This window comes from Hyperoodon ampullatus (genome assembly GCF_949752795.1).
Source record: "Hyperoodon ampullatus genome assembly, chromosome: 12".
Taxonomy (NCBI): domain Eukaryota; kingdom Metazoa; phylum Chordata; class Mammalia; order Artiodactyla; family Ziphiidae; genus Hyperoodon; species Hyperoodon ampullatus.
The window spans coordinates 40,046,220-40,062,469 of NC_136925.1; the positions used below are offsets into that span (position 1 = coordinate 40,046,220).

Sequence of the window (16,250 nt, forward strand, 5' to 3'; positions counted from 1 at the left end):
AAGCTTCGTGGAAATCCTTTTAAGGTACAACAGTGTTAGGATAATTTTTTGAAGTACAAAGGAAAATATAATTAAATCAACTTTATCTCTATACTTTCTAACAGCCATAAGCAAAATGTTGGGAGATTCAATAGATGAAGGCTTTTGACTTTGTATAACATCCTTTAAGCTACTCAGGCTTGAAATAAAGTAGGTAAGTTTTCAATTAAATACTAACAGTATGGTATCTAAAAGCAGGTTTACTACTGCTCACATCAACAGTTACATCCTCAGACCAACCTTTCCCTTCATTAATGTGAAAGAACAAATCACCAACATTTTAAGTTACAGTCTACCTTTCAGTCTGTCTTTTAAGGCACTGTTCTTTCTCAACGATATAAGGTGCTTTACAAGTATGAACAATAACCTGCTACACTTTAATGTTTTGTATCCTTTCCATTCATTTCTTTAAATCTGGAATGTAATTCTCCGTGTGGCATCTTTTTTCTAATGTAGAAAAAATAACTTATCAAGCACAAAATTTTACTCTAAGGATATTAAATTTATAAATTTATTCCACTTTTGCAATGATAGCCCAAAATCCACCTGATAGATGCTCATTTGGCACATTCTTCTCAATTCTGGTCACTAAACTACATCCTGAGTTAGGATGAAAAAATGCAGCTTTCAGGCTTTAAAATGACTACATTTAAATTGCCAAAAGAGTCATGAGGTTGTCTGCGCAGGACAATGTTTTCCATCACTTACAGAGTTACATTTGGCATGTCAAGAAGAGAGAACATAATCCCACAGCAGCAGCCATTTAAAATAAAAGAAGACAGCCACAAGGATTCATGCAGAATATTTTACATATTCCCGTTGAGCAAATAGATTTCACTGATTTTTCTTCAAGGGCGATGCTCCTATATGCATCCTTGAAAAATTAAAGATCCTAGAATAGCGTCTTCCATGTGGGACGTCTTGAAAGATAATATTTTGGTTTCAGTGAGTTACACACCAGTCCTTGTTAAATTTAGCAGGTCTGTTTACAGAGTGTGGTAGTTTCGTTCTTTAGATTTGCAGAATTTATAGAGAAAGAAAATTACAGCCTGCACACCCAAGACAAGGACAATTCCTCCAATGAAACTGGCTGCATCAAACGTAGACTTCCGCGCAGGATGTGAAGTCGGAGTTAAAGTGGTATTAGTTGTACCTGTTAAATGAGATGAAAGAAATAACACTTAATAAGTCTGATTCTCTATGATAATTTCAAGACTCACCTGAGCTTCTTTTTTGCCATGTGTTAAATTCTATAAAGTATCTCCTCTTGTGTCAACTCTTTACAGCTTCCTAATTGAGGAAGACGACCATTTATCAATCCCGTTCTTCATTCTATCCAGCAACATCAAACAGTCAATGCTGCTATATAATTTCAAATATGAAAATGACAAAAATGATTCTCCTGGCACATTATGCCCTGGGAACATGTCAAACACTTTTAAAACTTGGTTTCTTCAGACTACATATTTTAGTTAATTGCTAGAGTAAATATTAATATTTGTGTTTAAAATTTATACAACTTTTGCATTTTACCAAATATATAAGGTAAATATAAATTTGATTAGTTTTTCAAATTACAAAAATAATCTTAATAATCTACAATTATAATCTTATAAATCTGCAATTTGTAATTCTAACAAGCAGAACTCACTATTAAAGACATTTAAATTTTACTCTGCAAATTTTATAATGAAAAAGTATTACCAAAGGAAATAAAGAACAAAAATTTAAATTCCTGTTCAGGCAGTAAAATGTTTCAAAAAGAAACAAAACAAAAATTCCTTTTCAGAGACTAAAATGTTTCAAGTGGAGCACCATCCACTTTAACAAAAAGCAATTTCTTTCTTTTTTTAAAATTTTTGGCTGTGCCACGCGGCACACAGGATCTTAGTTCCCTGACCAGGGATCCAACCCACACCCCCTGCAGTGGAAGCTTGGACTCAACCACTGGACCACCAGGGAAGTCCCAACAATTTTATATTTAAAATAAATTTTATTTTCTTAACTGGAATAGCAAATAAACACTGGTTCCTGTGGCTGTATAAGTTGGCCAGCTTTAAAATTAATTACAACAGTTCTGTATTTCTTCTTGTGAAGACAGAATGGCTTCGCTGCAATTTAGAGAAAGGTAGCACAAGAATGAAACCAAAAGGATCAAAAAAACCATAAAATATTCATGAGAATCAAAACAGTATTATAAATATGGCTGGAGGGAAGGGTTCCTAACCTGTGTACCTACAATGCCCTGTGGCATAATCTAAATGTGATTTAGTTAATAACATGTCAACTCACTAACTAATAAAAAGTTAATTTTCACACACACTATCAAAGGTTATAAAGGAATATAAGAAATGGTAAGAAATATGAATGAGGTGCACATTTGGTAGTGATCTTGGTTTTTTAGACCCTTCACAGCAAAAAGGATGGCTATATTACCTTCACTCAAATTGCCATGGTCTAATACAGCACACAACGAATCCCTAACAATAATCAGTATTTAATTTTTAAGTTATAAGAAATTAGATTTCACCTACAGGTTGTACTAAAAGGGTTTTGGAAAACCATTACCATTTAATTCTAACATGTCATGCCAAATGTGATTACACTTTAAAAATCCAGAAGAGGACTCTCAGCAAACCTATCATTATTGCTTTAACAGCCTACTATCTTGGTCCTCCAAATACAAGAGATGAATTTCAGTTCATAACTATTCATGAATAAAACTGGACAGTGATAGCAGGAATAGTAAAAGGCAACACAGCACACACATCCTACCTCACTGTTAGTTTAAAAAAACCTCAATTACCTGATGTAGTAGCTGTGGTGGAAGCTGTAGAAGGGGAAGGCGGAGTTGTGGTTTTAGCTGGAATGTAAACAAAATGTATTAAAAATTTAAATTTCTCAATTATCTAGCATCTTTTAGAAACACTACTACCACTTCAACATGCTTTCACATTTTTTAGAGAATAAAGGCCAAATCTCAGTTAATGGTTCACTAACATATCTATGCATCCAAAATATTAGCTTTGAAGTGTATTTTAAAACATTAAGCAATCAAAAAATTCTATCTATGTTAACATCTATGTACATATCTAAGTATAAAAATTTATGTCTACACCTGGATAAAGTTGCAAAAAGACACACAGAAGGGCAAGAATTAGTATTTAGGTGAGGGAACTACAAGTTCTTTCCCAATAATCTTGATTCCAAGACAATAACTATTAACTTAATAAGTCATGGTAAGAAACAAATACAAGATCAAGATTTGCTTATCTTCTTCATTTCAAGGGCTTGGCAAACTTTTCTTAATGAGGCAGACAGTAAATATTTTAGACTTTGTGCACTGTGTAATGCACCAGCAGTCAAAGACAACAAGCAAATGAATGGACATGGCTGTGTTCCCAAAAATTTTATGTAAAAGAACAGGTGCCCTGGGGCCATAATTCCCCATCTAAATGATGTTAAGAGCCCAAGGGTAAGCTCTCGTCTACCATACTGCATGAGTGTCTCTAAAGAAATGCACTCATGGGAAGAATCAGTTTGAACGTAAAAACATTTTAGGAACTAAAGCACTATACTGAGACTTCTGATAGTACCGATACTACTAATAGATATTAGTAAACGCTATGATATGTTCACACACATTTATTTGTACCCCTTTCTAACTGTAAGCACCACGGTCCAGCTCTTGGTTGGACAGTTAGGTCATCTTTCATTTCTGCATGCTATGAACATCTTACAGGGCAATATTTGATCTCATCGCTGATAGGACTGATTCTTATACAGAATTCCTAGATTAGACGGTATGGTTATTTTAAGACTCATAATCCCTTCAAAGTTTTTGTTGCTTATACATTCTGTGAAACAAAAAATACACTTCATAAACATATATCAAATTCTTTTCAATCTTAAAATACTAATTTTGTCTGACAACATTAGGGGAAAAAATTTGCAAATTTGCTATTTGTTTCTCACTACCACTCTCTGAACATGGTAAAAGATATATATATATATATATATTTTTTTTTTTTTTTAATTTTGAAATCTGCACTGGTTTAAATCTCTGAAGCACTAGAAGCCCACTACATAATCAATGAAGGCAGAGCTATGAGGTTTAATTTTTGGGTATTTGTAGAAGTTGCCCTCACTTTTAAAAAAATAATTCATTTTTTGAAATAGGCAAAACATCTACATATTTTTACTTTTAACCAAAGTATTACACTGGTAAAATTTTCAAAATCAGGCACTACTTAGGGAATACCTTGTTGACCTACCCTATGTTCCTTTCATTTAAAAAAATAATTCATAGGTTATAAAAGCTGCTACTGGTGATAGAAAATTTAGAAAATACAGTAGAAGCATTTAAGTGATTCTATCATTCTGAGAAACATGTTACTTCCTGCTAGACATTTTTCTAGACATGTATACAACAAAAAAATAAAATTGTACTGGAACTACTTAACACAGTTTGTTTTCTACTTAATATATTTTCCACTGTATTTCTAATATAATTTAGTCATTCTACTGTAAGATATTATGTTACCTATAAATATTTTTATGTTTATAATACTTATTATTATTTGTACTGGTGGAAGACTATATAATTAACCCCCCTGAAAGCCTATCTACATAAATCAGATTCTCCTTGCATTGTTTCTTTAACAGTTCCCTTATTTCTCACTTACTCTCTTCAGCAGCTGACATGGAAAGAGACCATATAAAGGCTGCTCTTCAACCACTAATTACCACTCAACTGATGCATTTTCTGCAAGCAAGCCCTGACTTCCTTCCACTTCACAGAACCAAAGAGAGAAAACAAAAGACACTCAAGGAGATCACAGGAGAACCCAGTGTGGAGCAAGTAGAACTACATCAAGATTCGTAAGGAAGAAATGAAAAGCAACCCACAATAGTTTTGGGGAAACTATTTCCTCTTCTGCCCCTCTCTGTTCATATCCTACCTTCTGGAAATCCATATTCTTTCAGTATCTCTGCTTTCATCAACTTTTAACATATCCTCCTTGTCAATGACTTCTGGTAATTTTATGAGCACACCACTGTTTGCTCTCCAAAATACTTTCTGTAGAATTTGCAGATTTCCATGGAGTGACTACTCCCATTGTAGCCATTAATTCAAGCTGCCAACGTAGTATCACTGAGGGTACAGGTGGGATGAGCTGTGCCAGCAGAAGCCGGTACAAGCTAGCTCAACACTGCCAAAGTCTTTGAAAATGAGTTCTTAGCCTTGTTACACCATTTGGCTACTTTTTCCTCTGAAAAACTACACTTAAAACACATACACACACAAACACAGGTTTTCTTAGGCACACGTCTCTGGGCTTACTGCTCTGCCCATCCCTACTCAGTTTCCTATCCAGTCCTCTTCCCACCTCTTAGACATTACTATTCCCAAGAGCTTGGTCCTCAAGCCCTGTTCTCTCTCAAAGTTGCTCCAGTGGACTCTACCACTGCCTACACTGGTTAACTTATCTGTATGTGTAGCAAAGAGTTCTCCCATCACCTCAGTCATCAAGTGCTTTCCTTTCTACTTCCTAAGCCAATTTGCATACATCTGCAACTCCACTATTAGTTCTCTAGAATTACTGCAACAGCATATCTCATCTGTGTTCACTCTTGCCTCTTTCCAATCACCTCTCTACACAGTTAAAGTTATTTTATTAAAATGCAAATCTCATCATGCTTCAAACCCACCAGCAAAGTATACAATGGCACTTCCCAATCTGGCTCTTGACCTGTTGACTGTCCAGCTTAACTTGTTCTCGCCTTGTACTGGACACTCCAAATGCCAATTCCCTGACTTTATTATACTCTTTTACCTCTCCTTCATATGAGCTAACCAGCCTGCTCCACTTGGGAAGTTCCCCTCAGATTTTACCAGTGTAATTTCAAGACTCAGTCAACATCTCCAGGAAGCTGTCACCACATATTACTCAACACACACACCTTCCTACAAACCCCCCAACACACTGTGCTTCCCGACCTTTCATAGTTCCTACAATAGACAAAATACTATCTTACTTGTGTTCCTATATCCCTGTCTTCTAGCCTAGTACTTGTCCTGGAGAAGATGTTTTTTAATTATTTACTCTTACTATCAAATTGGTAAAGATTTTTACAAGGAGATATTATTTAATGCTGTTGAAGATGTGGTAAAAAACTTTCCAGTTGTTGATAGGAATGAAAAGCATATCTTTCTGGAAAGCAATCAATATTAAGAGTCTTAAGATAATCATATCCTCTGACACAGAATGCTGTTTGAATCAATCCTACCAGAGGTGATAGCCAATACTTTCCTATAAGATATTCACTGCATGAAGAATGAAAGATGACCTAACCAACCAAGAGCAGATGGGTAAAGTGCATACAACAACGTGTGCAGTAAGAGGGAGAACAATTCAAACCTGCACGGGCATATCATCCAATTTCCTAATAAGTATATTCATTTAGATACACACAGAGCAAAGTCTGGAAGAACTGAAAACCTTTTGGTGTACCTATGGATGATGAGAATTAATTTCCTTTAGGCTTCTATATTTCCTTAGAGTTCCACAAAATGCACAAAAAGCTGTTTGCAGACTCAACGTACAAAGCTATGGCAAATCTGCTCAAATTCAATGAACGTGAAACACTATAGTTATGCTTCACTGCCACAAATAGTACACATTAATGTAATTACTGTAGTCCAAGACTATGTCTACTCATTTTTAAAATCATACTAATGATTTTTAGGTATTTAACTACTAAAGTTATTCATCAAAAAAAGCTTAAAAACCTTCAAAGAAGGGGGAAAAGAGTCAATTATCTTGTATTACCTGTCGAATTGGTTGGCAATGGTGTGGCAGTAGGCACTATTTAAAAAAAACAAACAGACATGTAATTCAAAGCTGTCTAAAGTATCACCATCTGTAACACTATTTCCCAGCCTGCAGTCACCTGAGTACCACTTTTACAGTGTTTTCACTTAAGTGCCACATATGGAGTAGATAGTTGCTCTGTCCCAATACTGGCCTTCCCTTCTTTAGAAATAGCACCAATTTTTAGTGACACCCTCCCACGCAAAGACATTTCTTAGCCTCCCCTGCAGCTAGGTAGCCATGTGCAACTGCTAGTAAGTATCTGTAAGGTAGGGGTCTTTCACTTCCCCTTCCTCTTCCTGTTGGCAGGAAAACCATTTTGATGGCTGGAACATAAGCATTCACCTTGGAGAGTAAGGTCAAAGCCATTTCTGAGGAATGACACAGTAAAAACCTAGAAGGAGCCTGGGTTTCTAATGGTTGTAGAGATGCCTCTCTAGCCCTCTAGCTGCACTGAAACCCAGATTTCCTTTACACGAGAACCAAATTAATCTATCAATTAAACCATTTTAATTTGGGGTTTTATGTCCTTGATAGCCAAAACTAATTCTAACTGATACATCATCAAATGAGTAAAATTACTTATTTAGTTTTTCTTCAATGTATTTTAAAATTCTATACTTAATCTTACTTCTAAACAATATTATCATAAAATCACAGGTACACACACATTAAAATAAATATTAAAACTGTTTGTTCATTTACCACTTAAACCATATTATGGACTCTACATTGGGTATAACTGATCTCATACTAATGAAAGTTTCAGTTACAAAGTTCAAGTTGGGATCGGGGGAGGGGAGAGGAATGGGGAAACCCCTACCAAAATTAAACAGTTACAGGTAGTCTTTCAAGGTTACTGACACACTCCAGAAAACTATTTTATTCTATTTATTATCTACACACCAAATTAGGAGTTTGACTTTCCAATTAATTTATAATCTTGTTAGAAAAATCAGTTTTCATCTAGGAATGTTTAAAAACTGTTTCCTGGGCAGAGTAAAGGTTAAATAATCAAGTTCCCCAAACCAAAGTACAGAAAATGGAGGAATACAGAGAGGATTCATTTAACCACAGCACAAACTATGATCCAGACTGTGATAATCACCAGTACCATAATCAAGAAAGTGCCAGAACAAGGTTGTCCAGGCCTGTAAAATGCAAATAAAGAGAGGGTGTAAAATACAGTGAGTATCTGGAAGAGTTAAAAAAAAAAAACATAGAGGAGGAGATATCTGTACCTACAGCACTCCACAGCATGTACCAGCAAATGACTAAATCAAGCTTCAGAACACTGTCCTTTCGGCAATCAATATGAATATACTATTCAGATCCAAGTTTGTAATGAGATTAGAATTATGGAAATGCTTTAAACCAAATATTGAAATGAGGCTTCCGGAGGCAATGATCTTCCTTACCTCTTTGTGGCCACTTTTCCCAGACGCCAATGTGAATACTTACCAGTACAGAATTCCGTGCTGTTCACCACCTTGCAATCACTAACTGTTGAATTATCTGAACAGTAGCTTTTACCTGTTATTGGAAGGGGACGGGAAGAGCATCAATTATTCACATTATCTTTGACTTTGTTACTATGCTCCAGAGTTGCTTCCAAAAATCGAACTCAGGTATAAACTCTCTAGAAGTCCACAGATAAACAAAATACTTTGTTATTATCTTTTTCCCCTTGTTTTAGACATATTACACAGGATCTCTCCAAACATCCTTTTAAAATCCACATGAATATACTGAACAGATAAGTCAGAAACACGTATATCTCAGAACTGTGGTACTATACCAGGAAGGTTGCTAGAATCCACAAGAGGGCCGAGTCAGTAGGGAGAAGTCCTTAGAAACTAATAAAGGCTTAGTAAACATGGGAGGTGGCCCACAGCAGCAGTGGGATCTCTGTTCCAGATCTCTGCTTTAGTCTTCTACACTTTCTAAAACCACTTTCCTGGATGGGAAGACTTGTAACACCAGCAAGGGAAAGCCTTCCCCAACACATCCTACAGTAAGGCAGGCATTCAATCTCCAAAACTTGCCAACTCTGCCATACAAGAGAGGAGGGGCACACTCTTAAATCCCATTTTATCACCTAAAGAAAAGTGACCCTTATACAACAAAGAAGTTAATTTAATTCAAACTTAAGCTAATACCTTAATTTTAAAAGAGGCTTTTAAACTTTGTTACGTAGTGACATAATCTCCAGAACTCTTCAATTTTTCAATGAAGAATAAAAAGCTTAACATGTAGCTTTGGCTTTTTCTTTATATACATAAAAAAAAAAAAACCTGAGAGATTGTTTTACTGGTAAGAAAAAAATGCAACCATCTTACCTTAAGAAAACAGAATAATTTATGCTGTAATCCGGTGGTTCTAACAAAAACCTTATTGGCATTTCAAACTATCTCCATCTAGCTCTTTACCCCTCAATCAAATTAAAGATAACTTTAAAACTTAACAATAGCACAAAAAAAGTCACTCTTTTCCCACCTCATTCTCCCATATCTAAGTATCCAACAATGCTTCATAAGGTCTCTTTATAGTTCATCTAGTAGGACATCTACAGAAGATAAATGCCTCAAACATTTTTCTGGGGAACAGTTTTCAGGGGAAAATCCCACAGCTTTCTTTCACAGCTAATTTCAGTGTACTAGTACACTTAACCTAACCACAAAGGTCTAAAATTTCTTTTCCCTTTTAAAGCTATCGAGCCTTAATTATCAAGTCTAAGAAATTAAAGGGGGGAGCACAGGAGACAACAAAAGATTTTAGGGAGAGTATTAAGCAGTTGGTTAAAGTTTAAAGGAAAAGTATTTGATTTGCAAAATAGATAGTGCACACCATCCCAAATGTTTTACATAAGTTTCAAGTGTTCAAGAATACCTTGCAGTATTTTTTAAATGTTAGAACAAAACAATACTGAACTCTCAAAATTAAAGCAATCCCAAAGTTTCTTACCTTTACATTCTATCCAAAAGCAGGTAGTGTTAGCAGCATTAGCATCAAAACAGGAAACACAGTTGTTGCGGCTTTCACAGATTTCTGGGGGCAGGAGTGGGGGTTAAAATACATAAAATCAATTAATTGGTATCTTATTTTGAGTTTGTACTAGTTACCATTTTTAAACAACAGCAAGTACTACATACAGTACCAGACTTACTAATTCAAGAAAATGGCAAAACTGTATAACCCATCCACAGATGAATGGATAAATATGTTATACACATACAAGGGAATACTATTCAGCCATTAAAAAAAAAAAGAAATCCTGTTATACACTACAACATGGATGAACCTTGAGGACATTATGCTAAGTGAAAATAGCCAGTCACAGAAGAACAAATACTGCATGATTCCACTTATATAAAGTATCTAAAATGGTCAAAGTCTGAAGCAGAAAGTAAAATGGTGGTTGCCAGGAGCTGGGAGAGGGGAAATGGAGGCTTGCTGTTCAATGAGTATAAAGCTTCAAGCAAGATGAAAAATTCTGGAGATCTTCTGTGCTTATAGTTAATATTGTACAGTACACTTAAAAATCTATTAAGAGGGGCCTCCCTGGTGGCGCAGTGGTTGAGAGTCCGCCTGCCGATGCAGGGGATACGGGTTCGTGCCCCGGTCTGGGAGGATCCCATATACCGCGGAGCGGCTGGGCCCGTGAGCCATGGCTGCTGAGCCTGTGCATCCGGAGCCTGTGCTCCGCAACGGGAGAGGCCACAACAGTGAGAGGCCCGCGTACCACAAAAAAAAAAAAAAAAAAAAAAAAAAAAAAAAAAATCTATTAAGAGGGTAGGTCTTACGTGTTTTTTTAAAACCACACACAGAAAAAAAAACATTATAAAGTGGCTTACTAAAAAATTCCTATCATTATAAAAAACTTACGAAGCCAGAAGTCAACTCAAGAGAAAGTGGGGAAAAAAAGCACAAGCTAGTGGGAACGCTCAATATTTCTTGGTACCTATCTAAACAACCCCTTTTTGCACAGCAACTATTTCAGACACTCAGAGTTTCCTGACTCTTCCTTAAAAAGAAAAATACTGGAAAAAAGGCTGTTACGAGGCCAACACTATACACAAGGAAATCACTGCCCCAAAACATCAGATGTGAACTGGAATTTTTAATAGTAATAAAGATTTATTACAAGTTGAACCCAAACTCCGATGATGCCTATCCTGAAAAATCTGAGATCGGTAATTCATAAATGGTCCACTCTTTCCGGGGTTTTCCATGACGGGAGGATAAGAGACAACACATCTGGAGGGGGGCTACAGTCACATAATTTAACAAGTTAGCAAGGTCTTTGTCAATAATTTAAGCCAAACGGCTCTGAGACAGGACATCAAAGGCAGCTTACTACAATTCAAAGTCAGGACAAACGAATGGACTATAGAATTAGGCTCTATACATTTTCCTAGAAGCTAGATGCCTCCAAAAAACATTCTCATTTGCTTTCCCCGTGCCTAAAAAATAGTTCTGCACAAACACATTGCATTTCAATATTTATCAGAGATTGGGACATATACCGTACCCTTTGGGGAGTGGCAGGGAGTCACAAAGTAGAAATAAGTTCTTCAGAGATTTGTATACACATGAAAAATGCTAGTTGTTTAAAATCTTTTGTGCTTGATGATGAGTATTTGGGCAGCATAGTATACGTCACTTACAATGAACTAAACTTGCTGCCCTTCAGGCTGCAGTTTATCCAACCACCACTTAACATAAAACACAAATCATATCCTCTGCACTCATTTCAATTACACAAATGCAATTAACATATTTCCAAGCCTCTCTTTAAACACACACACACCCCACCCACCCCACCCTCCCAAAAAAAATTCTAGGAGGAAACTACCAAATAAGCGGAAAACAAAAACAAATTCTGCTCTATCATCTTAGAAACAGTGCGATTAGAATCTCCCGTATTGTACTGCAATTTCCTTTCTTCATTAAAAGATGTTTGAATTTTACCATTACATCTTTCTAAATCTAACAAATAACATTAAGTTTACTATATATGTCATTAGACTCCTACAAAATACAAAATACTAGAGAAGATATTGTAAAACAACGTGATCGGCCTAAAAAAAAGAAAAGGTAAAAATTCTTACACTTCAAGTCTTCGGTCTATATGCCAGTTACTCCTTACCCAATATTAACTAGGATAACCAATCACACTAGACTGCAAGTTTTAAATATCTAAGGAGGGTCTTCACCTTAATTTAAAATTTATCTTCCCTCCTCTCGCGCGTGTTGTCACGGCACTGACAATTTCTGCTGTAAGATTCAGTGTATGCCTCAACCAGTCTCCAAATCGACTGCAGAGCTTAACAAAAGGTCCTGATCTAGTTTTAGAAGAACGACAAAACCTGGGTTCCAATCTCAGCCTCACAATCTACTAAACATACGGTTCTGGCGGAGTTACTTTATTTCCATCCACCTCCTAGGTTTCACCACTTATCTTCTAGTTTAGCCTAAAATACTAACAGATATATGCGAAGCACCGGGTACACGAATGGGTACTTTTTTTCCTTAGCACACACACGGAGTGCAAAATTTTAACTAATTAAATACTCAAGCCTCAAATATATCTCATACCTATCCGCAAAACCGATGTAATTAAATCTCAAGCGACTTATTTTTTCAGACCTAGGGCTGAGACACCGGCGAGCATTAGTCTGCAGCGTCTCTTTCCTTCTTCCGCCAACTTCGGGAGAAGCCTCCCTTCGAAAAGAAGACCTGGGTGGACAAACGACTAACCCCAGAGAGAGGGAGTTCGGTCTCATCGCCAACTTTGGAGGCGGTAGCCTCGCCCCATAATCAACCTCACTGCCGCCACCACGGAAGAAAGCCAAGTCCCCTCTTCGGAGCCTGAAGTGAGGCTGGAGATTACGAGGCACTTTTAAACAACACCTCCGGGCGGGCAGGACACTGTTGGGTCGGAAACAGCCCAACGGCCCCAAGGCTCAGCCGCCCCTTCCCCCCGGGGCGATCCCCAACCGAGGCCACCTCGGCCCGTCCCCGGCCGGACTCGGACGGGCCGCCATGTTGCCGGACCGCGGCCCGCCCCGGCCCCGCGCGCACCACCGGCAGGGAGAGCGGCTCGGCCGGGCGGGCGGGCCGGCGGGCGGGCGAGAGCAGAAAGCCCGTTGGGCCGGCGCCCACCTGGTGCTGGAGTGGTGACCGTCGGGAGGGTCGGCGCCGGCACCGGCGCTGTCGTGGTGGTGTTCGGTAGAACCGAGGGTGTAGTCATGTTCGGGGCCAGGGTGGTGGTCTCAGCCGCGATCATCACGCAGAGCGCGGCCAGGCAGCCAGCGGCCAAAAGCAGCGGGCGGAAGAGCCCCGACATCGCGTCCTCCGCGCTGGCCTTGGAGCAAAAGCTAGGACACCCAACGTTGCGCCCGTTCCTTCGTCCCCTGCGGCGCCGCCTCCCGGATCCCGCTCCCCCCGCGGGAGCGCGCAGGTGTCACGTGAGGGCGGCGTGCGGAGGCGGGGAGCCGGCGATACCAACTGGAATCCTACGGAAGGGGGAACAGAGGAATAGAGAGGAAACTGAAGGAAGATTTTCCCCAAAGCGACTGTACTGTCCAAGCGAAGAAACTGCCTAGAAACAGGAACCTCTTTTATTTGCCCTCAGGTTGCCACATAGGGCGCGGCTGGGCTTTTCTCGTTCCTGCAATAGAGAAGACTTCCCCCCTGCTTGGATGGAACAACCTACATGATGTGGCGACGGCGTCCTCGCGAAAGACCAGCTTGGTCCCACGTGACCTCCGGGGCAGTACTTTCCAGACCTGAGACGCGCTGGGCGGAAGTTGTTTTCAGGCGTTTAGTTGAGAAAGAATTAAGTTTGTACTGTCCTCCCGCGTTCCCAACGTGCTTGCATAAGTATCCTTCGTAGGACCCGCGCCTTTTTCCTTGAAAGTCGATTTTGCTGGAATTCTGTAACCTTGTGCTGGGACACCCCAGGGAAATGGAGGCACCACGCGGTTAAGGAGTTTCTGCTTCGCCGCCCATGTAATGTGAGCGGCTGAAACACCGAAAGCGGTCTCCTGCCTTCCAGCCGGGAACGCACACTGTCTACCTCTGTCACGCCTTCCCACCCTGACTTATCTAAATCTCGTGGCGATTTCAGCCAGCGGTAGCAGCAGCCAGTCTGTGCCACCGCTGTAGTCGAAGAAGCAAAGACGCTATGGGTTGGAAATCCATCTGGTCTGTTCCCACCCCCACTTTACAGGCGAAGAAACCGAAACTTAGAAAAGTGACTTGACCGAAAGGCACAATTGCTTGGCGTCAGGGCCGGATTTCGAAATGCCTGTTAATATTCTATCACTGCTCAGGCTTTTATTAAGGGTGAGCGCCATCTGATGCCCAACTCACAAAAATATTCGGAAGTGCAGCCATGCTTATATCAAATGGTAAAACTTAGGTTATAAAAGCTGTATTTAACGCTGTTTTCAGCTATTTGTATTTATCATCTAATTTTAATTACGTGCATTTAGTCTCATAAAATAACATCAGTTACTTTTGAGATCTGCTTTTCTATGGAAACCCCAAAAAAGAAGACAGCATAAGCGCTCTATCATTTTTTACCTAAACTTGAAGGCTTTCCTAACCCTCAAATCGAATCAGTGGGATCCTTCTGTACCCTCATGACTATGAATATTTGTTCCATCAACTACACTAGTTGGAGATTTGCTTGGATGTAAACAAGAAACTCGGTTTTTGACTGATCCAACCTACGGCCAGAAGCGTGAGAGTACAGCCAAGTAAGTAAGTGAGGTCTCATTATCAGCCTTCAAACAAAGAAAGGTATTTCTTTTCTCAGGATACTTCTCACACGGTATTTATTTAGCACATAACCATCTGACACCAGACCAAATGAAGGCACGAGTCAACTTTTTTTTTTTTTTTAGTATTTATTTATTCATTTGGTTGCGCTGCGTCTTAGTGGTGGCTCGCGGGCTCCTTAGTTGTAGCATGCATACTCTTAGTTGTGGCACTCATGTGGGATCTAGCTCCCTGACCAGGTATTAAACCCCGGCCCCCTGCATTTGGGGCACAGAGTCTTAACCACTGCGCCACCAGGGAAGTCCCTCATTGTAGTTTTGATTTGCATTTCTCTAATAGCCATATTGAGCATCTTTTCATGTGCCTGTTGGCCGTCTGTATGTCTTTTTTGGAGAAATGTCTTGTTTAGATCTGCCCATTTTTTGATACTGTTGTTTGGTTTTTTTGTTACTGAGTTCCATGAGCTGTTTATATATTTTGGAAATTAAGCTCTTGTCGGTTGCATCCTTTGCAAATATTTTCTCCCAGTCCGCAGGTTGTTTTTTCGTTTTGTTTATGGCTTCCTTTGCTGTGCAAAAGCTTATACATTTGATTAGGTCCCATTTGCTTACTTTTGTCTTTATTTATTTTGCTTTGGGAGACTGACCTAAGAAAACGTTGCTACGATTTATGTCAGAAAATGTTTTGCCTGTGTTCTCTTCTAGGAGTTTTATGTTGTCATGTCATATTTAAGTTAAGCCATTTTCATTTTATTTTTGTGTATGATGTGAGCGAGTGTTCTAACTTCATTGATTTACATGCGTATAATACAGTTTTAACATGTATTAAACCTTGTGTAATATTTAAATAACTTTCAACAAAATTAGAGAAGGATTGTAATAAGTCAAATATTAACAGTGAGCTAAAACTGTGTATTCATATTCTTACTGTTCACACTGTGATTAGGATTGGTGATAAAGTACTAGATGCTTTCCATTTTGACTATGGTATTTCCTTGATAATTGTTCCAGGGTTTCATAGGGGAGCATTACACTTTTTTTTTTTTTTTTTTTTTTTTTGGCGGTACGCGGGCCTCTCACTGTTGTGGCCTCTGCCGCTGCGGAGCGCAGGCTCCGGACGTGCAGGCTCAGCGGCCATGGCTCACGGGCCCAGCCGCTCCGCGGCATATGGGATCTTCCCGGACCGGGGCATGAACCCATGTCCCCTGCATCGGCAGGCGGACTCTCAACCACTGCGCCACCAGGGAAGCCCGGGGAGCATTACACTTTAAAGCAGGTGTTCTCAACCTTGGCTTAAAATAGGAACCACCCAGACGTTTTGAAAAATACTGATGCCTGGGTACTGATTTAATTCATCTGGAATAAAGTCTGGGCTTCAGGAGTTGTAAAAACTCCCCAGGTGTTTCTTGTCTGCAGCTTAGGTTGCAAACCACTGCTTTACCCTTGCTTCTCAAAGCGTGGTTCATGAACCAATACCATTCATACCACTTGAAAACTTGTTAGAAATGCAGGTCAGGCCTCACGTCAGGCCTCCTGAATCACAATCTGC

The 16,250-nt window shown here is 39.1% G+C and overlaps 1 protein-coding gene across 1 annotated transcript; it reads right to left on the bottom strand.

Annotated features, from left to right (window-relative positions):
* Positions 1–520: 520 nt before the first annotated feature.
* Positions 521–13,272, bottom strand: CD164 (CD164 molecule). Its single transcript, XM_079716590.1, has 6 exons — positions 13,080–13,272; positions 9,879–9,962; positions 8,376–8,447; positions 6,873–6,908; positions 2,846–2,902; positions 521–1,192 (listed from the first exon to the last, which is right to left on the bottom strand). The coding sequence occupies exons 1-6, from the start codon at positions 13,261–13,263 to the stop codon at positions 1,026–1,028; spliced, it is 600 nt and encodes a 199-aa protein (XP_079572716.1). The 5' UTR covers positions 13,264–13,272; the 3' UTR covers positions 521–1,025.
* Positions 13,273–16,250: the final 2,978 nt, after the last annotated feature.